The sequence below is a fragment of the Triturus cristatus genome, chromosome 4_2, assembly GCF_964204655.1.
Source record: "Triturus cristatus chromosome 4_2, aTriCri1.1, whole genome shotgun sequence".
NCBI classification, from domain to species: domain Eukaryota; kingdom Metazoa; phylum Chordata; class Amphibia; order Caudata; family Salamandridae; genus Triturus; species Triturus cristatus.
This window is the reverse complement of record NC_140586.1, coordinates 227,260,601-227,284,834: the sequence shown is the minus strand read 5'-3', so window position 1 is coordinate 227,284,834 and position 24,234 is coordinate 227,260,601. Positions and strand designations below refer to the sequence as shown.

At 48.5% G+C, this 24,234-nt stretch overlaps 1 protein-coding gene across 5 annotated transcripts in view; it reads right to left on the bottom strand.

Annotated features, from left to right (window-relative positions):
• TMEM184B (transmembrane protein 184B) overlaps window positions 1-24,234 on the bottom strand; it is a 393,946-nt gene that overhangs the window by 228,535 nt on the left and 141,177 nt on the right. For all 5 annotated transcript variants that reach the window (XM_085601314.1, XM_085601316.1, XM_085601312.1 and 2 more), the window contains exons 4-5: window positions 23,476-23,566; window positions 22,394-22,469 (exon numbers count right to left, since the gene is read on the bottom strand). In XM_085601314.1, the coding sequence (XP_085457440.1) occupies window positions 22,394-22,469; window positions 23,476-23,566 (167 nt within the window). The remainder of the gene's footprint in view (window positions 1-22,393; window positions 22,470-23,475; window positions 23,567-24,234) is intronic.

Here is a 24,234-nt window from a genome sequence, read left to right as displayed (position 1 = left end):
TATAAGGTCGATATTGATTGATTCCTCTTCGAAAATAGAGGTGCCGCGTCCGCGTGCACCCCGAAAGGGTTGTTATCAAAATTGCAATGTGCCCAGAGAGCGAGCAGTATCTGTATCTTTCTTTATCGATTGGAGAGCTTCATCCACCTGATCTCCGAATAAAACCTCTTCTTCGTCATATGCCATGGTCTTTGACGGTTCCGGCAGTTGCTCAACTAGTGTTGACATATCCGCCCATACTTGACGGTCCTAACGACCCAGGATGGCCAAAGCATTAGCCGCTCTCACCATGGTGGAAGCCATCGAAGAGAATTTTCACCCTATGGCATCCAAACGACGTCCACCACGATCAGGTGGTGCAGTGATCGTAGATGCAGGGTTTCTAGCCCGGCGTTGCTCTGCCTGTGTGACTACAGAATCTGGCTTCGCTTGACCAGTGAGGCACGCTGGTGCTCCTAATGGTGATTTGTACCTTTTTCTCCAATCAAGGCACCCGTGCTGGAAGACTATGAGGCCTCCATAATCTTTTTGCCTTCCTCCCCAATAAATTCGATTATAGGGATTGTATGTGTTTGTTTAACAGGCTGATCTTTGAAATCGTACAGGAAATAATCCTTCGTTAATTTGAACGTTAGTGCTGTCCTATCCCTTAACTGGTGGAACTTGCATATCAACAGGTGGTGAGTCACCAGGTAGCACCGGAGAGGGAGATGGTGTTTGGGCATGATAGTTATCCCACTCCGCCATACCATCATCATCATCATCAGCATCGCCACCATCATCGAGAATCTCACCATCCTCCCTGTCCTGAGGAATTTCTTCTTCTTCTTCAGTATCATGAGGAGGTACTGTCCGAGTTGAAGAATGTCTCAGCGGTACTGTAGGTATTACCACAGAAAGTATTGGAGCCGGTACCGGTTCCGATATAGTTGTTGGCACCACTGGAGTAAGCGGAACCACAGACACTTGTGGTGATAAAGGAAAAACCGCCGATTATAGTTGTCACAACCGATTCAGCTAAACCTTCTTCTGAATCTTGATCTGAGTCAGTGGTAAAACAATGGTTAAGGAAGGCGGGAATCCTCCACCGATATAACTTCACCCGACCTTTCTTGTCAAGTACTCGGTGGTAATGGTAATAAAGGAACAGCAGCAAAGGACGAAGTAGTCGCTGTATATGTCGAAGAGATTTGGATTTTTAATGACCTCTGTGCAGAAGTCGTCTTTTTTAAACCCTTATTTTTACCGATGAGACTGCAGTCAACGGGCTCTGAGGCATAGAAGGCTATTGAAGAGATCTTTGTAGACGGAATCGTCTACGGAACCATCGTCGACGGAAACCACCATCGAAAGATTCATTGCCGATGGAACCATAGTCGACGGAACCATCGTCGACGGAATCATCGTAGACGAAACCACCGTAGACGAAACCACCGTAGACGGAACCACCGTAGACGGAACCACCGTAGACGGAACCACCGTAGACGGAATCACCGTCGACGGAATCACCGTCGACGGAATCACCGTCGACGGAATCATCGTAGACGGAATCATCGTAGACGGAATCATCGTAGACGGAATCATCGTAGACGGAATCATCGTAGACGGAATCATCGTAGACGGAATCACCGTCGACGGAATCATCGTAGACGGAATCATCGTAGACGGAGCCACCGTCGACGGAATCATCGTCGACGGAGCCATCGTCGACGGAGCCATCGTCGACGGAGCCATCGTCGACGGAGCCATCGTCGACGGAACCACCGTAGACGGAACCATCGTAGACGGAGCCATCGTCGACGGAGCCATCGTCGACGGAGCCATCGTCGACGGAGCCCCCGTCGACGGAGCCCTCGTAGACGGAGCCATCGTAGACGGAGCCCCCGTAGACGGAGCCCTCGTAGACGGAGCCCTCGTAGACGGAGCCCTCGTAGACGGAGCCCTCGTAGACGGAGCCCTCGTAGACGGAGCCCTCGTAGACGGAGCCCTCGTAGACGGAGCCCTCGTAGACGGAGCCCTCGTAGACGGAGCCATCGTAGACGGAGCCATCGTAGACGGAGCCATCGTAGACGGAGCCATCGTAGACGATGAAGCCATCTTTGAAAAAACTGGAAAGTTGAAAACCTCACTAGCCTGAGAACTATGTCTCGTGGGCGACACAGCAGTATTCAAAGAAGAAGAAGTGGCAGATGTCATAGTCAGAGACATTTTCTTCTTTTAAGGAAGGAGTAGGTAACTCCTGTACACTACTGCGTTTTGAGGCTGTGTGGGAACGGCCAGAAGTAACGTTTTCTACCTCAGAAAATTACTTCATATTTATCCTTAAGTCTCTGGAGCCACAACAAGAGACGGCCTTCCCTGTCTTTCAGAGTTTTTGTAGAAAAAATTCTACAGAATTTATATTCACCCACTTCATGGTAGGGTAAAGACAGTAAATACACTTACTGTGTGGATCTTCTGAGAATAACGTAGCTTTCCACAAAAGAACAAGGTCTAAACAAAGACTTCTTACTTGAAGTCATCCTGAAGAGAAAAAACTGAGCAGAGCTCAGGGAGACTCCCTTTCACACGACGTGCGGTAGAAAATCTGAGGTGAGGAGCTCTGAGGAGAAGGTTCTAGAGAGGAGCTGGCGCCTGATTGGCCGGAGTTCGGACTAACATAATGACAGAGATAGACTACGAATGTCTTTTTTTTCTCTTTCCATGTATCTCTATGGAAATTTCATATAGGGACATTCTTGATGTTATTACTTACTTATATCTCTGTTTTATATGATTACTTATGTATATATATATATATTATGGCTGTATATATTACTATATTATTTACCGTGGGACTCCCACTCCGACGACGGGGAATATTCAAGCATGTGAATCTATGAAAGACACCCCAATACTGGAGAACAATTGTTTTGTTTTACGGAAAGATTTAGTTCTGTCAATGTAATAAAGAAGGGCTCTTTTAACATCTAAGGTGTGAAGAGCTCTTTCCGCTACAGAGTCTGGGTTTGGAAGGAACACTGGTAACTCCACTGATTGGTTAAGATGAAAAGGAGATATGACTTTTGGAAGGAATTTGGGATTTGTCCTAAGAACCACTTTGTTACGATGTAATTGTAAGAATGGTTCTTGTATGGTTAAAGCCTGGATTTCACGTACCCTTCTGAGAGATGTGATTGCGATAAGGAATGCTACTTTCCATGTGAGGACCTGTAGTCGCATTTATGGAGAGGTTCAAATGGGAGTCCCCTGAGCCTAGTAAGAACAATGTTTAGATTCCACACTGGAGAGGGTGGTAATCTGGGAGGAATAATTCTTTTAAGTCCTTCCATGAAGGCTTTGATCGCAGGGACTCTAAAGAGTGACAAGTGCTGTCGATTTTGTAAGTAAGCTGCTAATGCTACTAGGTGGAGACGTATGGATGAGTATGCTAAATTACATCTTTGCAAGTGTAGTAAGTAGCATATGATGTTTTGGATGGAGGCATCCAGAGGGTGTATATTATTGTTAGTGCAGTAAATGTCAAATCTTTTCCATTTTGCAGCATAGCAAGCTCTAGTAGTAGGTCTTCTGGCTTCTTTTATAATGTTCAAGCAGTCTGGTGGCAGGTTAAAGGTAACCAAACTCTAGGACTTCAGGAGCCAGATCGCCAGATTCAGTTGATCTGGATATCTGATCTCTCCATGGTTCTGGGTTATTAAGGACAGGGAGAGATGCAGTTTTTGGTGTGGAACTAGAGAGAGTTCCAGTAGTGTTGTGAACCAGGGCTGGCGTACGCATGTGGGAGCTACTAGGATCCGTTTGAGAGACTGCTGCCTGAGCTTGCGTACTACTAGTGGAATGAGTGGGAGAGGCGGAAAAGCGTACACAAATCTGCCTGACCAGTGTATCCATATCGCATTGCCCTTTGACTCCGGGTGGGGAAACCTGGCGGCGAAGGTTGGGCATTTTGTGTTTTCGTGTGTGGCGAACAGATCTATGTCTGGTTGGCCCCATTTTTGGAAAAAGGGCAGTAGAACTTGGGGATGTAGTTCCCATTCGTGGATCTGTTGTGTCTGTCGACTTAACAGATCGGCAATCTGACTGCGAACCCCTGAAAGGTGTTCTGCAAGTAGGTATATATATGTGCTGAGGAATGGCCCATCTCCAAATGTTCTGTGCGAGCTGGGACAGCTGCAGAGAATGTGTGCCTCCTTGTTTTTGTATGTAATACATGGCGGTCATGTTGTCCGTCCGGATGAGGACAGCCTTGTTCTGTACATGTAGTTGGAAGGATTTTAGTGCTAGGAATACTGCTAGCAGTTTTAGGTGATTGATATGGAGCACTTTCTGTTGAGTGGTCCATTTGCCCTGAGTGGTGTGTCCGAGGAGATGGGCTCCCCATCCTGTGAGTGATGCACTATCTGTGGAAGAGGCTCTAGGAACGGCCGCCCTATGGACAAGTTTGTTATGTTCCACCACTGTAGAGAGCGATGTGTGCGGCTGTCCACCAACACCAGATCTGTAAGTTGTCCGTGAGCCTGGTTCCACTGACGTGTTAGACATTCCTGTAAGGGACGCTTTTGAAGTGTTGCATAAGGCACAAAGAAGATGCAAGATGCCATCATGCCTATGAGCTGCATGAACACTGGCTGGAAGAGAGTGTTGGTTTTGAAATGTTGTGATAAGAGCTTGTATACTGGCTATCCTGGCTGGACTGGGATATGCTAAGGCTGTGGAGGTGTTTATGGTAGCTCCTAGATATTGGTGTATATGAGAGGGTTGGAGATGAGACTTGGGGTAGTTGATCGTGAACCCCAAGTTGTGTAATATTTGGATGGTTTGGGGAGTGTGTAGAACACACTGGTCTAATGACTTGGCTTTTATTAGCTAGTCGTCTAGATACGGGAAGACATGAATTTGTTGTCTTCCGAGATGTGCTGCTACTACTGTAAGACATTTTGTGAATACTCTGGGTGCGGTTGTTACCCCGAATGGAAGGACTGTGAACTGGTAGTGTTGTCCGTCCACCACAAACCTTAGGTACTTCCTGTGAGCAGGATGTATGGGAATGTGGAAGTAGACGTCCTTGAGATCTAGTGTGGCAAGGAAATCGCCTTGTTGCAGCAGTGGGAGCACTTGTTGAAGAGTAATCATATGGAAATGATCTGAGTGTATATATAGATTTAGGGGTCTGAGGTAGAGTATTGGTCTCAGAGTCTCGTCCTTTTTGGGGATTAGGAAGTACAGTGAGTATACCCCTGTTGCTTGATGCGCTAAGGGAACTGGCTCTATTGCGTGCTTTTGAATCAGTGAGAGAACCTCTTGTTTGAGGAGCGTAAGATGGTCTGCGGACATCGGACGCTGTTTGAGTGGTATGTTTGGGGGGTAGCGGTAAGTTCCAGGCAGAAACCATACTGGATGATTTGTCTTACCCACTTGTCTGTTGTGATGGAGTTCCAGACAGGTAGGAACTAGGATACTCTGCCCCCGACTGAAATGGAATGGTCTGGGGGGAGCGGAGGAAAGTCACTGTTTTGTGGCAGGGGAGGTGCGAGTGTTATTACCTCGACCTCGTCCTTTGTTGTTGTTCCCTCTGTATCTGCCTCTAAAATATCCTCTACTGGGGGATGTTTGTGTAGTGGCTTTGAATGTAGATGAGGTGTTTGCGCCCATATTTTTGGAGGCTCCGCTGTAGAAGGAGCGCCGAAAGGAGCCACGCGTTTGTGGAGACTGTAATGCTCCGATGGACTTAGCAGTCTCGGTGTCCTCTTTCATTTGTTCAAGGGCAGTGTCTACAGCCGGCCCGAACAGCTGTTCTTGGTTGAATGGCTGACTGAGTATGGTAGTTTGAACCTCTTGCTTAAAGCCTGAAATGCGTAGCCAGGCATGTCGTTTAAGGAGCTCACTGGTGTTGATTGATCTAGAGGCAGTGTCTGCTGCGTCAAGTGCACATTTAATTGACGCATTTGAAATTAGCTTGCCCTCTTGGATAAGATCATTTGCCTGGGTTTTATACTGGTCAGGCAGATGTTGCAATAGATTTTCTAACTGGTCTTAGTGTGCCCTGTCATATCGTGCCAGTAGTGCTTGGGTGTTGGCAATACGCCAGTGATTAGCTGCTTATGCTGCTACCCTTTTGCCAGAAGCTTCTAGCAGTTTGGATTCTTTTTCCGGGGGTGGTGCATCTCCGGAGGTCTGGGAGTTGGCACGTTTCCTAGCATTGGAAACGACTAGAGAATCCAAAGGCAACTGTCCAATGATGCAAGTAGGATCTTCAGGGGCAGGCCTATATTTCTTTTCTATTCTAGGGTGAAGAACCCTGGCACGGACGGGGTCTTTAAATACTTCAGGGGCATGCTTAATGACTCCTTTGACGATAGGTAATATTTGCACTGACTTTTGGGATTGTTCAAAAGTATCTAAGAGGAAATCTTCCTCTGGTGTGTCGGAGTGCATTGTAACACCATGATAAAGTGCAGCTCTATTTAATAATTGGCCAAACCCCAGGTGATCATCTGGGGGAGATGGTTTTGAGGGATATGGCTGTGGGTCTGTTGGGATTGGGAATGCCCAGTCATCAAGTGGTGAGGTATCTGGATCCGTGAACGGGTCATTAGGATCCCCCCACCCCCTAGGTCATCATCATCATCATCCGGAGGTGGTGTATGTGGTGGAGAAGTTACAGGTAAGGGTGGTGTAGGCAGAGGAGGTGGGTTAGAAGGCAGTGTAGGAGAAGAAGGGGGCATAGGCAATGTTGCAGAGTCCTTCTTGTGTACAGGAACTGGAGCAGATGGTGTGTCCAGTTTTCGTTTTTTTACATGGCACAGCCGTGACATGTCCAGTTTTTGGGTTGATATAAATCTTTTTCTGCCTTGGATCGATGGGATCTGGGTGAAAAAGTTCTTGTTCCTCGGTAACAGTTTTCGGTGCCGATTTTTTCGGTTCCGAGCGAGGTTGTGGTTGATCCTTATAGGTTTTGGCTTTAGGAGGTGTATCACGAGTCCTTAGCTGTTTGTTTTGATGCCGAGGATGTTCGTTTCGGAGCCGAAGCTGGATCTTTAGGCTTGGGAACCTTCGAAGCCAGCTTATCTATGGGCCTTGGCATTTTCTGGGCCGATTTGGAGGCGGAAGGCGTCGGAGCCGATTTCGGAGCAGAGTGTTCTTTTGGCTTCGGTGCCGGCAGGACAATTAAATGCGGTTTGCTCGGTCCCGAGCTACCGGAAGGCTTGTCTTTTTTCTTCGGAGCAGAGCCCGGAGGCGGGGCTTCTGAAGGATGTTTTTGGTCTCGACTGGGGCCAACAGGCGAAGTCTTGACCACTGCCTTTGGTTTAGGAGGGGTTGGGGCAGGGGCAGTAGTACTCACAAGTTGCCCAGGAGTGATGAGGTCGTCTGAGTCTTCTGCCTCGGAGATGATTTCGAGATCCTCGGAATCTTCCTCTGGGACATCGGGGCCTTCATCAAAGATGTCCTCTGGTTCCGGAGCTGGTCTCTGTGCCATGATGTGTCGTCTAGCCCTTCGATCTCGAATCGTCTTTTTGGATCGAAAGGATGCACAGGCTGGACAGCTGGACTCGTCGTGTTCAGGTGATAGGCACAGGTTGCAGACTTTGTGATGGTCACTGTGCGGAAATTTTGCTCCACACTGGGGGCATTTTTTTAAAGGCGTTCCTTTCCATGAGCCATAGGCCTTACGTCATGGAGAGGCCCAGAGGCCTGCATCAACGTCCGGAATTGAGCCGATGAAATCGATGTCCAAGATGAAGGTGATTCGATGGTTTTTCTGTAAGTTTTGCGCTTCGAAAAGTTTGGAATTGAGATTTCCAACCGGAGCGGAAAAGTTGCATCCGAACCCAATGGCGGAAAAAAACAATCTAACGATGGAGATGATGCCCATGCACACTACCGTCCAAGGGAGGAGTCACCTATCTCGTGACTACAAAGACTTCTTCCAAGACCACAACAACGTGCAAGCATCCGAGCCCTACACCAGATGGCGATCTACTATGCTAGTGTGTGGATCTGCAGCTCATACGCCTTGAACACAATTGATTCGTTTTTATAAATGATCTAGTCCTGTCTATGTAATGCATCAATGTCCTTTTGACATCTAAAGTGCGAAATGCCCTTTCTGCAACTGTGTCTGGTTACGGGGAAAAGAAAACAGGTAAATCAATGGGTTCATTAATAGGGAAATTGAGAACAACTTTTGGTAGGAATTTAGGGTTAGGTCTAAGCACTATTCTGTCCCTATGTAGTTGAAAGAAAGGCTCTTCTAGAGTTAACGCCTGAATTGCACTGACTCTTTTAAGAGAAGTAATAGCAATTAAAAAAGCAAGTTTCCACGAAAGGTACTGCAACTTAAAAAAGTGTAATGGTTCAAAAGGAGGACCCATTAATCTGGTTAGTTTAATGTTTAAGTTCCATGCTTGGGCAGGTGGAACTCTAGTAGGAATTATTTTTTTAAGTCCCTCCATAAAGGCTTTTATAACAGGAATTTTAAACACCGATATGTGTTGTCTATTTTGAAGATATGCTGCAATAGCTGCAAGATGTAATCCTATAGGAGTATTTGCTAATCCTGCAGTTTGTAAATGCAGTAGGTATAAAATAAGGGTTTGGACCTATGTCTGAAGAGGGTTAACGTTTCGTTTGTGGCAGAACATAACAAAGCGTTTCCTTTTTGCTGCATAACATTGCCTTGTAGTTGGATTTCGAGCCTCTTCAAGAATGTTCATACATTCTTGAGGTAAATTTAAGTATACAAATTCTAAGACTTCAGGAGCCAAATTGCAAGATTAATTTCTTTGAGATTGTGATGTCTTAGTGTTCTGTGTGAGAAGGTCCAGGTTCAGGTGAAGCTTCTCGTGAGCGGAATAAGGACAGATCCAGGAGTGTTGAAAAACATGGTTGTCGAGCCTATGTTGGAGCTATTAGTATCATGGTGAGAGATGTCTGTCTTGAGTTTCCTGATCACTAATGAAGTAGTGCGAGAGGTGGAAAAGCATATGCAAATATCCCTAACCAATTCACCCATAGAGCATTGCCTTTGGATTGATGGTGTGGGTACAGAGGACAAAAGTTAGTATTTATTCCTACTGCCATAAAGGGCGAGTAGGACCTAAAAGTAGCTCGACCTCATTAAATTTACCTCGCAAATGCGAGCGGTCGAGAGGATTTGTCAAGCCCTGGGGTGGGGGGGGGGGGGGGGGGGGGGGATTAATGTCAATGGAATGAGTGATTAAGGGGAGTGAGTCAAACAGAGGAAAGAGCAGTGGGAGGAAGAGGGGAAAAGCAGTTGGTGAGATGGGAAGAGAGAAATAAGGGTTGGAAAGATGTCGGTAGCAAGAGAATAGGAGAGGGTGGGGGGAAATGTGTAATTCCACCCAGTTTAAAATTGTGTCCTTCTTAATTAGTGCCAGTGAGGTAATATGGGGACAATGGAAGCAATGATATGGATTAGTGAAGAGGAAAGGTGATGCTTAAATAGAAAAAAACAGAGGAGCAGCAACAGAAGAGGGTAGGGGAGAGGGACAACACTTGGGTAAACAATGATTAGGGAGTAGTTCAGAAGTGAAGTTTGGGAAACAGTGTGTGAGTAAGGATTTGTGGAGAGGATCGGGAAACAAAGGTGATGAGAGGGGCTGTTAGTGAGGGGTAAAAGCCCCAACTGTGAACTTTAGCAAATGTATGGTGAGTGACTGTTGAAGAATGGGGAGGTCGCAATACTAATAAGAAAAAGGGGTTGAGAGCACTGGAGAGGAGGAAATAGAGGCAGTAAATAGATGTTGGGATGTACCTTGGTGGGCGGTAGTTAAATCACACTCTTCGCCCATCCGCAACACAGTCTCACAGTCACGCACACAGACCCTTGTGTACATCTGCTTCTGTGTCAGTGTCCGGGGCAATGCAATGGATAGGGTAATATCAACGACAGGGTGGGAAATATCCGACGGACCCCGCGAATGCGCGCGTCACCGCGGGTGCTCATTAATGGTGGAAGTCTCGGAGGACAGGCTGCAGCAGGGTGAGCCCACTGCATACACTAAGGCAGGGCCAGTTTCAGTGATTCACGCGGCAGCTGGCGCAGGAAACACCGGACGCTGGGGACAGATGTTGGATACGTGTGGCTCGTGCCAGCATTTTAAAAGAAAAGCCTAAAACCCGCTGAAAGCTAGCAAAGTGCTAAACAAGCCTAAATGCAAAACAAGATAAAGGCACACACGTAGCCACTCAAATCATGATCAACACAATCGCAAGTGTGAAGAGCTATGAGCTGTTCAGAACTTAAAAAGCTCATGAACAGAAAGCAAAATAGAAAAAAGCGGAAGCCTACGGTTCCTGGGGTGATACTCCAGGGGAGTGAACCAGTTGCAAAAAGGAGGGACCAAGAAGACAAATTACCCACTGGCAAGCAAGGAATTCTAGAGGACAAGCGATTAGACAAATGAAGAGAGATGGGAGGAGGTTAAGCCCACAAAGTACATACAAGTACATACAACAGGTCATCCTGACAGCGCAAGCGCTGTTTAGGCTCAACCTAAAAAGGGCACAGCACAAAGATGCTTAGGGTTGCATACCTACATGGCTCACTTAAATGCTAAAGGCTAAGCTATTTTTAACAAAAAGGCAATCCTGGGTTTACATACAAACCATAATGCTCATTATTAGACCTCATAAGTACAAAGTTGTGGTAATAAAAGAATGAAGAGGTAGACGACCTCACGAAACAAATGACGGAGGTGCTGGACAGGATCTGTAAAATGCAGAAAGAGGAGCGGGCCAGAATAATATCAGGTTGGTGGGGTACACCGAATGCCGGAAGGGGCATGACATGGTCTCCTTTCTAGAGAACTGGCTCCTTATGAATTTGGCTACTGAGGGCCACTCCGTTTTTTGCCTTGAGCAGGGACTTTTGGTGCTCTTTAAATCCCTAACTCCGGGTGCCCCACCCATGACAATAATTGCCCAGATCCTACACTACAAACATCGAGACCACATCCTTAAATGGAAAAGATGAAAAGGGACATACATATGGATAATCACAAAGTTATGCTGTTTCTGGACTTCATGATGGATGTCCAGCGGCATCAGTCGCTATTCCTTACTGTTAAGGCTCAGCTCAGACAGCTGGGGGTCCGATATGCCACACTGTTTCCGATCAGTTTAAAGGTCCTAGGAGACAATGGAGTGCATTTTTTCCTCGGTCCATGAGGAGGCATGGATGTGGGTTGAGGCACACCTCAACCTCTCTGCAGTACCTGGCGGATCAAGACTGGAACAGAAGGGGTGCCGCCGGCACTCCCTGCATGACCGGACACCTACCAAAAGCCCGTCCCAAGAGCAGGTCTTGAAAGGCCGTGGCAAGTCTTGGGGGACCAGGCTCGGAACTGCGCTCCATAGATGACAGCACGGGCTCCCAGTCGTCGGACTCTGAGGAGCATTTCCTAATCCACGATACATCCGTTCTCCGACAATAAACTGCTGAGCATTGCTCCACAACAAGCAGATGATCTAGGCTAAGGACGTCGAAGCTGAGGCATGAATTGCATGCGGAAGCTGGGTTGGAGTGGGACGGGAGACCTGGGTTCCCTGTTCTGCCTCTGCTCTTGTTTTCGTCACCTCCCTGGCCGGCATGGACTAGATAAAGGCCTCAAGTGCCAGAAGTGCAAGGACTTAACTGATGGCTGGGGCGGCATTGGTAGATCATGGGGCTGCCAAGCATCAAAGACCACCACACCCACACCACAGTTCGCTGTGCGACCCACACACGGTATTGCCATAAGTTGCCCTATGTTTAGGGCTGTTGGAGTTTAGATGGTAGGACTGTTGCCAGTCTGTCCTACGCTTAGGTCCAGGGTTGGGTTTCTTTCATACAGACTGAGATGGCGATCATGGGAGGCCCTGCGCATGTGGCTTGCCATCTGGGTATGAGAAACCTAATAGGTGACACGCGGACTGACTGCAAGGTGATTACCTGAAATGTTCGGGGGATTAATAGAATGATCAAGAGGTATAAAGTGCAGTCATACCTTAAGCGTAGGGGTGCTCACATTGTTTTGTAACAGGAGACTCGCCTTACGGCTGCAGATGGGCCAGTGCTGCAAAAGAGGCGGCGGATGCACTAGACATACACCACATACTCTGAGTTTGCACAGGGGGTGCTTATATGGTTGCGGCCGGGTGCACCATTCCATGTCTTCGAAGAAAAAGTAGGCAAGAAAAGGCGTCCTGCAGGGTTGAGTGGATGCGGTGGAAGGGGGTAGGGAGGTGTGACATGCATAACCATGGTAAACGTCAATGCACCGAACACTGATCAGCCAAAATGTCTTGATAGAACTGCCTAGCCCCATACTTCACCAGCGCTATAACTACAAGGGGCGAGTTTAACTGTGTAGCAGATCTAGTCTTAGATAGGTAGTATTCATCGTTGCGAGACTCGCCAACTGTACGGACAGTGCATAAAATAGTGGACTGGATGCATTTTGTGGGTGACAGCCTGGGGAACGTAACTATTATTTTTATTCCCGGATGCATGATTTGCATGTCCGGCTGGACATGTTCCTCTATTTCCCAAGAGTGCATGCACAAATACACAGTACGGAGTACCTAGTCAAGACCTTGTCTGACCATAACCTGCTACTGGCAGCATTTGTCTAGGTGTCTGTGTACACGCATTCCCAACTGGTGCCACAGGAGTAAGACATTGGAGGACCCCCATGTTCACGGCCAGGATAGGGGAAGACATCAGCAATTACTTTACGTACAACGAAGACTCTACCGTGTCTGTACTGCTTGAGTGGGATGCATTTAAGGCAGTCATTAGGGGCGTGCATTACATGGATGGGTTGGGTGCAGAACACCTCAAGGGCGGAGGCGGTAGGGAAGGAAATAGAGTTGCTCACAATAGAACGGTTGAGATACATGGATGCCTCAGTCCACGACTTGCTGTTACAGGAATGGAAAAACTTTGCGGCTTTAGTGGAGCAGTTGCGCTGCTTCAATTACAGAGAGTACATGATTTTGGCTCATTCTGAGTGGGATAAGCCTGGGGGGCTGCTACCCTGGCTGGCCAATCCTCAAAAGCAGGGTTCACCAAAAGTCGAAATTGTAGGTTATGGGGTGTATGGATCTTTGACCCGGTTTGTATTAATGATCTATTTCACATGTATTACAAGATATTATATGCTGGTTGTCCTCAGCCGTCCCTGCAGACTCGGGAACTCTTTTTGGGGGCCTTTGCCACTTCCAGTAGTGGACGCAGGAGACAGTGACGTATTAGGTGCAGATATCTCAGCACAGGAAATTACAGCTGTGATCTGGGCCATTGCAAGAGGCAATGTGCCAGGCTCCGATGGTTTTCTGCTTGAATTTTTTGTGCCTATGCCCCACTACTAGCTCTGCGGATGGCATGGGTCTACAAAGCGGAGCAAAAAGCCCAGGTGTTAACCGCACAATAAAGGAGGCCCTAATCCTTCCACTGCTCTAACGGGGCCGGCCTGCGCAGGAAATGGCTTCATACCAGCCCATGTCCATGCTTAACCAATTACAAGGTTCTGAGCCGGGTACTGCTGATGAGTCTCCAACCTTTTATGCCGCACCTCATGCATACCGATTAAACGGGGATCATTCTTTAGAGATGCACAGCACTCAATATCCTTACTGCTGGATGCATCTTTATTTGACATGAGTGCAGCGGTAATGATGGAAGACATCAAAAAGGCTTTTGACAGCTTTGGCTGGGATTATCTATATGCGGTACTAGACCGCATGGGATTGGTTGGAGGGTGGCACCTCCATTGGCGGGGGAGTGAGATGGGAGAACGATACTTTTCAGATATCTGGGGGTACAGATATACCACTCCAAGGCTGCGCTGTTGGAGGGTGATCTGGGAAAGGATATATTGGCACTGCGCAGTTGGACGACTCTCCCTATATCAGTGGCAAGTCGCATCGCGAAGATGGTTGCCCTACCCCATATTTTGCCACGCTCCTGGTGGTAGTTCCTTGCTATAGGTTCAGGGAACTCCATTCTCTCTGCTGGTGGATCTCCTTTGTGGAGCAGGCTGCCGCAGGGTTGCCCTTGTGAAATTACAACGCCCAGTGCAAGATAGTGAGCCGGCTGCCCCAGACTTCGAGGCCGATTACATAGCAGACCATTGCAATGGGTAACCAGATGGATGGTGAAGCGATGAGGGATAGCCTACATGGGGAGGGTGGTGCACTGCTGCTGCCCTGGTTGCAATAGCTCCTACTAGAACCACGGGGACTCAGGGCAGAGCCTGGTACTCTGCAGGAGGTGGCCAAGTATTGCTAGGTGCAATATCTACAGAGAGCGGGCGTGACTGCTCCTTAAGATCCAGCAGTACCCATTAGCTGGATCATAGGTCGTTAGGTGGAAGGTGCGGGCCCTAGACTGGGGATGTGGGCCGCACAGAGCCTGCAGACAATCGGGGAACTTTATGATGCCGAAACTTCACATCCCTTTGAAGAAGTGCAGTTGAAATATAATCTGCCGGCAAGCCATTTTCTGTTCAAAGGGGCACTGGTTGCGCACAGGTGACTGCGGCGGAGTTGGGAGGGGCCTGTGACTTTTCAGGGTTGCCAGATACTCTGCACGACTTCTGGTAGAAGTAGGGCTGGCACGACCCTCTATCCCGCCCTTAAGGCAGATTTGCATACATCCCTTACCACCCTTAAAGATGCTAGGGCGACTGATACAGGCACCCTTACTATGGACGCGGATTGGGGTAGGATGCTTGAAAGCATGCCCAGAGTCTCTAGGAATCCGCGGTTTAAGTTGATTAACTTATTACTTGCACAGGGCGTAGCTAACACCTGCCATAATCAATAGGTACTATCCTGGGGCGGCCTCACGTGGTACTAGGTGCCAATTACTGGACGTAGACAAGATACATAGGATATGGGGTTACCCTCACCGTAGGGACTTCTGGAGGGATGTGGTGAACTTGATATCTGAGGTTACGGAGCGAGCCCTCGATATAGAACCAAGGCCCTGTCTCCAGGAGTGGTTTCCTAGGCCCGCTAAGAATTAAGTCACTACTAAAATCATAGATCTTGCGCTCATTTTGGCAAAACAGCAGATCACTGTCCACTGGAAGCACACAAAGAGTCCCCAGGTTGAAAGATGGAAGGGGGAATTGCAGGAATGGGATGTCTATAAGGGAAAGAATCTGCTCCGTAGAGCTAAAAGGGGCAGTGACCACGGGACGTCGCATGTGCCTGAGATCCATTAGCGGAGGAGCTTCGCGCAGATAAATAGGGTTCTGATACAGTATCGATTCCTGACACTCTCAGGGCGGATGATATAAACACATTATAGGCTTCTGCATTGGGCTCCTGCTCCTGGCAATATTCACCCCAGTAGGGGCTGAGCAGGAGAGTGAACTTAGTCTCCCTTTTAGGGGGCACTGTGCCAACATTACCTACGGACCTAGTGAAGGGGTGTAGGGTGTGCCTTATTAGTTTGATCCTAAATGGATTGTTTATTATTACGGTATATGACATACCATTTCTTCATTCTCCTCTGGTGAGTTTATGCAAATTATTGAACTATAGAATGAGCTGTGTGTACTGTATGTGACCCAAACGTTAAAAAAATATGTTGGAAACAAAAAATGAATATGCTACTTACCAGTATGCATCTGTTCTTGGCATGTAGGGCTGCTGACATTCATATCTGTGCATAGATCGCCGCCTAGTGTTGGGTCCGGATGTTTGCACGTTGTTGTCCTGGAAGAGTCTTCGAAGTATCCTGAGATAGGTGACTCCTCCCCTGGACTACAGTGCGCATGGGCATCCTCTCCATCCTCAGATTGTTTTTCGCCATTGTGGCAGTGATGGAGTAGATACAGAAAGTGATGACCATGCTATACAGTAATTCTGAGAGCTGCAGCTGCTACAGGCGCCGGGGAGGAGGGTGGGCGATATGAATGTCAGCAGCCCTACATGCCAAGAACAGATGCATACTGGTAAGTAGCATATTCAGTTCGAGGCATGTGGGCTGCTGAATTCATACCTTTGCATAGAATACATAGCAGTACCTCCGATTAGCGGCGGCTACCAGTGCCAGCTGCAGCGGTCTGAAAAAGAGTTTTGAGAACAGCCTGTCCTACAGCTGCCTGCTGTTTTGAGTGTACATCTACACAGTAGTGTTTGGTAAATGTATGTATAGTGGACCATGTGGCTGCTCTACATATTTCCTGTAAAGGAATGTTTCCCAGGAAAGCCATGGACGCCCCTAACTTACGTGTTGAGTGGGCTCGTGGTGGAATCGTTAAATGTGCGTTTAGCCTTTTGATAGCAAATTTGAATACATTTAACGATCCATCTGGCTATACCTGCTTTGGAAATGGCGTTGCCCTTGTGCTGTGGAGAAAAGGCAACGAAAAGTTGTTTTGTCTTCCTAAAGACCTTAGTTCTGTCTATATAGTACATGAGGGCTCTCTTTACATCTAGTGTATGGAGCATTCTCTCTGCTACATTCTGTGGATTTTGAAAGAAAACAGGCAGTTCAATAGTTTGGTTCATGTGGAACTGCGATATTACTTTGGGCATGAATTTGGGGTTGGTACGTAGTACGACCCTGTTTGCGTGAACCTGTATGAATGGCTCTTGAATGGTTAGTGCCTGGAGTTCACTAACTCTTCTTAACGAAGTGATTGCCACTAGGAAAGCTACTTTCCAGGTGAGGAATTGAATCTCACATGAGTGGAGAGGTTCGAAGGGTGGACCCATCAGTCGGGTGAGGACCAAGTTGAGGTTCCACACCGGTGCTGGTGGGTGTCTTGGGGGAATTACTTGTTTAAGTCCCTCCAAGAAAGCTTTGATGGCAGGCACTCTGAATAAAGAGAGGTGCTGCCTGTTCTGGAGATAGGCCGCTATTGCGGTCAAGTGGAGACGTATTGAGGTGTATGCCAGATTGCATCGGTATAGGTGTAAGAGGTAACAGGTTATATTTTGAATGGATGCGTCTAGCGGGTTAATGTCATTGTTGTTGCAATAAATGACAAACCTCTTCCATTTAGCTGCATAGCAAGCCCTGGTAGTGGGTCTCCTGGCCTCCTTAATGATCTCCATACAGTCAGGTGGCAGGTTTAGGTAGCCAAACTCTAGGATTTCAGGAGCCAGATTGCCAGGTTCAGCTGTTGCGGATCTGGGTGCTGAATTTCTCCATGGTTCTGCGTCAAAAGCGCGGGTTTGATCCGCAGCCTTTGATGCGGCACCACGGAAAGTTCCAGAAAGGTTGTGTACCATGGCTGGCGTGCCCATGTTGGAGCGACCAGGATGAGTGTCAGTGAGTGCACTCGCAGTTTGCGTGCCACCAGCGGTATCAATGGCGCTGGGGGAAAAGCGTACGCAAATCTGCCGGACCAGTTCATCCATATCGCATTGCCCTGCGACTGTGGATGTGGGAACCTGGCGGCAAAGCTTTGGCATTTTGCGTTTTCGCTTGTCGCGAATAGGTCTATCTCTGGATGACCCCACTGCTGGAAGTACGGTTGGAGTACTGATGGGTGTAACTCCCACTCGTGCATTTGGTGGCTGTGTCTGCTGAGCAGATCCGCCATCTGGTTGTCCTTGCCTGGGAGGTGTTCCGCCATGAGGAATATGTTCCTCTGAATGGCCCACTTCCACATGCTCTGAGCCAGATGAGACAACTGTGGAGAGTGTGTTCCTCCCTGCTTCTGTATGTAGTACATGGCAGTCATGTTGTCCGTCCGGATCAACACGACCTTGTTGCACAGATGTACTTTGAATGCCTTCATGGCTAGGAAGATTTCCAACAGTTCCAGAAGGTTGATGTGCATCTTCTTTTGTTGTGTTGTCCATAGTCCCTGCATTGTGTAATTGAGTACATGAGCTCCCCATCCCTGAAGAGACGCGTCCGCTGTCAGTATTATTTGGGGAACAGGCTCTTGGAACGGTTGGCCCTTGCAAAGGTTTTGTGGATTCCACCAATGCAGAGAGTTGTATGCCCGACCGCTCACCAACACTAGGTCTTTCGACTGTCCTTGAGCCTGATTCCCCTGACGTGCTAAGCACTCCTGAAGCGGGCGCATATGTAATCTCGCGTGTGGGACTATGAAAATGCAGGAGGCCATCATGCCTATCAACTGCATGAACACTCGCGCAGGAAGGGAGTGTTGGGGTTTGAACTTGGAAATCAGCATTTGCATGCTGCTGATCCTCACTAAATTTGGCTGAGCTGTGGCTGCCAGAGTGTTTATGGTCGCACCTAGGTACTGTTGTACGTGTGCGGGTTGGAGATGTGATTTTGGGTAATTTAGTGAGAATCCCAGACTGTGAAGGAGCTGAATGGTGCAGGACATGTGGCTGGCACATTGCTGGGCTGACTTTGCCTGAACAAGCCAGTCGTCCAGGTAAGGGTAGACGTGAATGTGTTGCCTCCGTAGATGTGCAGCCACGGTAGCTAGGCACTTTGTGAAAACTCTGGGTGCTGTTGTTACTCCGAAGGGGAGGACTTTGAATTGATAGTGCTGACCCTGAATGGTGAACCGGAGATATTTTCTGTGTGACGGGTGTATGGGTATGTGGAAATACGCATCTTTGAGGTCCAGCGTGGCTAGGAAATCTCCCTGTCTGAGGAGTGGGAGAACCTGCTGCAGGGTGAGCATGTGAAAATGCTCTGAGAGAATGTAGTGGTTGAGGGGTCTCAGGTCTAGAATAGGTCTGAGTGACCCGTCCTTTTTTGGTATTAAGAAGTACAGAGAGTACACCCCTGTTCCCTGCTGGTGTACGGGCACGACCTCTATTGCGCCTTTTTGCAGCATACTTAGCACTTCCTGCTGTAATAACGCTAAGTGCTCCGAGGACATAGGACGGTGCCTTGGCGGTATGGTGGGTGGAGTGGCGGTTAATTCGAGACAGTAACCGTGTTGGATAACATCTTTGACCCACCTGTCTGTGGTGATGGAATTCCACGTGGACAGGAACCGCTGGAGTCTCCCCCCGACAGGTGTTATGTGGTCGGGGGGAAGGGAGAGGGCGTCACTGTGTTCTTGGGGGAGGACCTGGTATTGCCGTAACCACGTCTTCTGCCCTTGGTGCTGGAGCCACGATATCCACCTCGGGTGTTTTTATCGTAGGAACCCTGTGTGCCCCCTTTATTGTAGGTTTGTTGTGCCCCCTGTCCTCTACCTGCACCTCTATTTCCGGGGCGACGAAAGGAGCCACTACGAAAAGTCTGCGTTTGCAGAGCCCCCATTGACTTCGCAGTGTCCGTGTCTTTTTTTTATCTTTTCTAAGGTGGTGTCAACCTCCGGTCCAAATAAGTAGTCGGGGTTGACCGGCTGATTGAGGATGTTATTTTGGACTTCCGGTTTGAATCCGGAGATTCGTAACCAGGCGTGTCGTCGTAGCATGACGCTAGTGTTTATTGCCCTTGCAGCTGTGTCTGCGGCATCCAGTGCACACTTGATGGATGCGTTTGTGAGCAGTTGTCCCTCCCTGATGAGGAGCTCCGCTGCCTCTTTGTACTCCTCTGGCAGGTGTTGGAGGAGGGTCTCTAATGTGTCATAGTGTGAACGGTCGTAGCGAGCTAGGAGGGCCTGTGTATTGGCGATGCGCCATATGTTTGCTGCCTGGGCTGCAATCCGTTTGCCGGAGGTTTCTAGAACCTTGGACTCTTTGTCCGGGGGAGGAGCATCACCAGTTGTCTGCGAGTGTGCTCGTTTGCGAGCATTGGCAACTACAATGGAGTCCAGAGGCAACTGGCTCCTAATGTACGTGGGGTCCCCAGGTGCGGGTTTGTATTTTTTCTCGATCCTGGGGTTTATGACCCGTGCCCTGGTGGTTTCTTTGAAAATGTCCTTTGCTGGCTTTAGGACACCCTTTAACATGGGCAGAGTTTTAACAGTCCTCTCTGAGGATGCGAAAGTGTCCACCAAGAAATCATCCTCGATAGTGTCTGAGTGGAGTTGCACTCCATGATTGGCTGCGGCACGTTCAATGAGGGCGTTGAATGCAGCAGTGTCCTCTGTGGGGGACGTTTTTGCGCCATAAAGTTGCGTGTCCTGTGTATCCAGGGCGGCACCAGGCTCTACGGGGTCATCCCAGACCTGATCAGGGTCTTGCTGGCCCTCAGGGTTCATGTCTTCGGGGTAGATGGTGTCGTCACCCATGTAGTCCTCCACTGCAGCCGTGTCGGAGTGCGTTGGAGAGAATGATGGATCTGTGTAAGAGGTGTGGATGCGTTCATAAAGAACTGGTTCCGATTCCGCCGGCATTTTTTGTTTTAGCGGGATCCTATAAGAGTCCAAAGCGTGCCCTGAAGTGATCTTCCGCTTTTGGAGCATAAGCCTGCCGGTGTCGGCGTCGATGAAGTGGGACGGCGATGTCCCAGTAGTCGAGTGTTCGGTAGATGGGGACCTTGTCTGTGTGACGCGGGTTCTGATTTCGAACATTTTTGGCGCCGTGGATGGCGGCAGACCAAAGGTGATGTTGGCCGGTGCCGAAGGTGCCTTCTGTGCCCGTTTCGGTTCGGAGCCCGACGAGGTCTGGAGGGCTGCCTTTTCCCTGATGCGTTTCAAGGACGCTGCCACTTGTTGCACCTGGAACGCTGATGGTTCTTTGGCGCCGATAGGTTCCGTATCGGCAGGCGTGGACTTCTTCGAAGTCACCGGGTCATCGAGCCGATGAGGGGTAGGAGCCGACGACGGCGTCGATGAATGTACCTTAGTCGCTGCCTTCGAGGTGGATAGCGATGCAGTGGCCATTTTCACCTTGATTGCTGGTGCCGATTTTTTCGGTGCCGGGGGCCTCGGCGCTTTGACGGTACCGATAGATTTCCTTTTTGGGTCGGCGCCGACATCGGCTGCAGCGAGTTCGGCACCGAAGTCCCGTTTGGTGCGGTCGGAGCAGACGGGTTTGGCTGGCGTCGAAGGTGTGGTGGTCCTCGAGCCGACCAGTGTCAGTTTCACTTTCGGTTTCTGTTGAACCGGTGCGATGAGTGGTTTCGGTTTCGTGGTAGGGAAACCAGTCTTTTTAGGTGACAATGGCTCTTGCTGAATGTCCGTGGCCGGGCCAGAGGGCGGGGCCGAGGAACTGCGGGATTGGTCTTGGGTAAGGCCCGAAGGCGATCCCTCGACCGGAGCCGTCGACTGACCCATTGGGATATCCTCCATTTGGACGGGTAGGCCTTGCTCCTCACCGGAGCTACCTTCTTCGGCCCCTAAGGCCTCATCGTAGTCTCCTACCTCATCGTCGGCTTCTTCCCTGTGAAAAAGCTCTTCTTCGACATCTTCCGATCGGGAACCGTGTTCGGAAGTGGGGCTGGAGGGTGTATTTTCCACGCTTTCGACATCTTCGTCCTCGGTGCTGAAGATGTTGGCCAGGGCCGGTGCCGCTTGCTGCGCTTCCAGTCGCGCGGCTCGTCGATTCCGTAGAGTCTTCTTGGATCGGAATCGGGCACAGGCCATGCATTTCGATTCGTCATGATCCGGTGAGAGGCATTTGTTACACACCGGGTGGACGTCGATATGGGGGTATTTGGCGTGGCAAACAGGACACCGCTTGAATGGGGTCCTCGATTCCATCGTCGAAGTTCGGTCGATGTTCGGATTGAATGGATCCGAAAAGTTGTTAAAATCGCGAAACTAGTCTGTAAACTGTCGATACCTATCGGAAACAGTACCGTCGAAAACTAAAGGCCTTTTGGCCTGAAACTAGATTTTCCTAACTTGAGTCAAGATAAGCACATCCGAACCCAATGGCGGAAAAAAACAATCTGAGGATGGAGAGGATGCCCATGCGCACTGTAGTCCAGGGGAGGAGTCACCTATCTCAGGATACTTCGAAGACTCTTCCAGGACAACAACGTGCAAACATCCGGACCCAACACTAGGCGGCGATCTATGCACAGATATGAATTCAGCAGCCCACATGCCTCGAACCTGTGGTTTTGCTACCTGAAGCTCTTATAGGGAAAGAAAAAAAGAAGAAACACTACTCTGGACCCAAACACTCGATGGCAGAATAAATGCACTGCAGCATGAATTATTTTCTGTGAATAAAGAAAATAATTAATGCTGCAAAAGCTATGTTTTCACTGACACTGTAGTGGATGACACAGTAGGTGCTACACAGTCCACAAGTAGCATTTAACTTTTTATGCAAGGGGTGTATTTCTGCACCATAGACTAACTAGGGCCTTAAAAGAAAGTTAAATAAGCCAATCATGTTTTAAGCCAATTTTGAGATGCTTTAGGGGTCAGAGCACCTATACTGGGCACTGGATTGCAGTGTCCCAGTGTTCGAGAGTTCAAAATTACCAGCAGTTGAGTCAAAAATATAAAATAAAAAAAATGGAAAACTAAAAGTTAACACTTAAAAAGGTGCCACTTTGCAACACAAGCAATTTCCAGGCACAAACCTGCTTGCAAAAGCGTAGGAAACCAATTGAGTAAGTCTTTCCCCAGAGGCAGCAGGTCCCGTACATACAGCTGGACCTGCAAAGAGATAGAAAAGTATTTACAGTAAAATGATGGAAGGGCACCAGGAATACGACAAATCAATCGTTCATTTCAATCACAAGGCATAACTGCTGCTCCTCAGTTTGGACCCAGCCATATGCAAATCAGTTTTGACCCTTCTCCCTAAGGGAACAGTCCAGCCAGCACTTGAGTCAAGCTAGCCTGTCTCATCAGCTGGCTTGCCTGATGAGGGGTGACACCTCGAAACTGATCCCAGGATGATTGTTTCTGGTCCATGGAGGACCTGGCCTGTCAGTTCGGGCTAGACTGTTCCCATGGGAGAAGGGTCAAAACTGATTAACATATGGCTTGGACCAAACTAGGGTGGCATGGTGAGCAAAAATCGATGGATTTAACCCTAGATCTCTGTACTGGGTATGAATGTTTGACATTTGTTCAACATTCTGTCCATTAAGTGTTCTTTTTGCATTTGTCACCGTAAGTGGGACGAGTATGCCCAGACGTGGGTCCCCTCTTCACCATGCCACTGGAGTTAAACTAGCCTGGCTGATGAAGAGTGATCCCCAAAACAGGTCACAGGATGATCGTTTCCAGTCCAGGGAGGGCCTGGCCTGGAAGTTCGGGCTAGACTGTTCCCATGGGAGCAGGGTCAATACTGATTAACATATCGCTTGGTCCTAACTGGAATGGCATGGTGAGCAAAAAGAACTCTGTACTGGGTGGTTAATGTTTGACATTGTTCAGCATTCCATACATGAATTATTATTTTTGCCTTCAAGGATGTAAGCAAATCTAAAACTGTGTCTAGCCTGTTGGTATCAATATTTTACTTTCATCCTATGCCTGGGGGAACTCAGTCAATACAATATTAGGACTACCCATTTGGGGTCATCGTTACAGCAGCGTCAGGGGTAAAGTTTCTTCCTGATACATGCAGAAGCCTGAATCAAACTCTAAAAATGCATGGTTTGATCATGGAGATTGATAAAGTATTTGAATTGGAGGCTGCCCCAGTACTTACTCGATAGGCTTCCCTCGGATCTCTGACATTATGTTGCTTTCTCCACCCAAGTACTCATAACAGAGGCTCAAAAAGTTGTAGATCACAAAAGCTGCATAAGACAAAGGGTACACAGGTCAGAAAATGAACAGGTTTATTGGGTGAACCATTAACTAATGGCATGCCAAAAACCCCTGCCAAAACAAATCGACATGAATACTTGCGCTCTACAACCCCTGCCCTCACAAAGCACAGGACTTTTAAATTTTAGAGTATTAATTAAGAGGAAGCAATGCCCCTTCACACCACAATACCCACAAACAGATGTTAAAAAGGTGGTTTACCCTGGGTTTGGTTCTGTAAAGGGACAAGGATGTTGTGTGATGAAGAGGTGGTACAGGTTTAAGAGATACCAAATATCCATTGTAAGTCAATGCTAGAGCCAGACCACTAAGCAGAGGTTTTACTGAGCATTCATTCAGAAGAGCAAGTGCTATTACATTGAATGCCTCTAGGCCTGTACCCACCCTTTAGAGCAACTCAATGGCTGAACTCTTGAAACTCAAAAACCGTATTCTCCTCACAGTGACAAAAACGCTGGCCCTTGTCTTTTCAGTAGGACCCCTGTGCTGGTATCTGGCGCTGCATGGCTACACACGGATGACATTCTGCTCCAGATATGATGTGCGGGGCCAAAATAGGTGTCACCCACACACATTGCTTTCAAGACTGTCCGCGCCCCCAGATCCCCAAAAGCAAATTGGTGTAACCCGTGTGCAG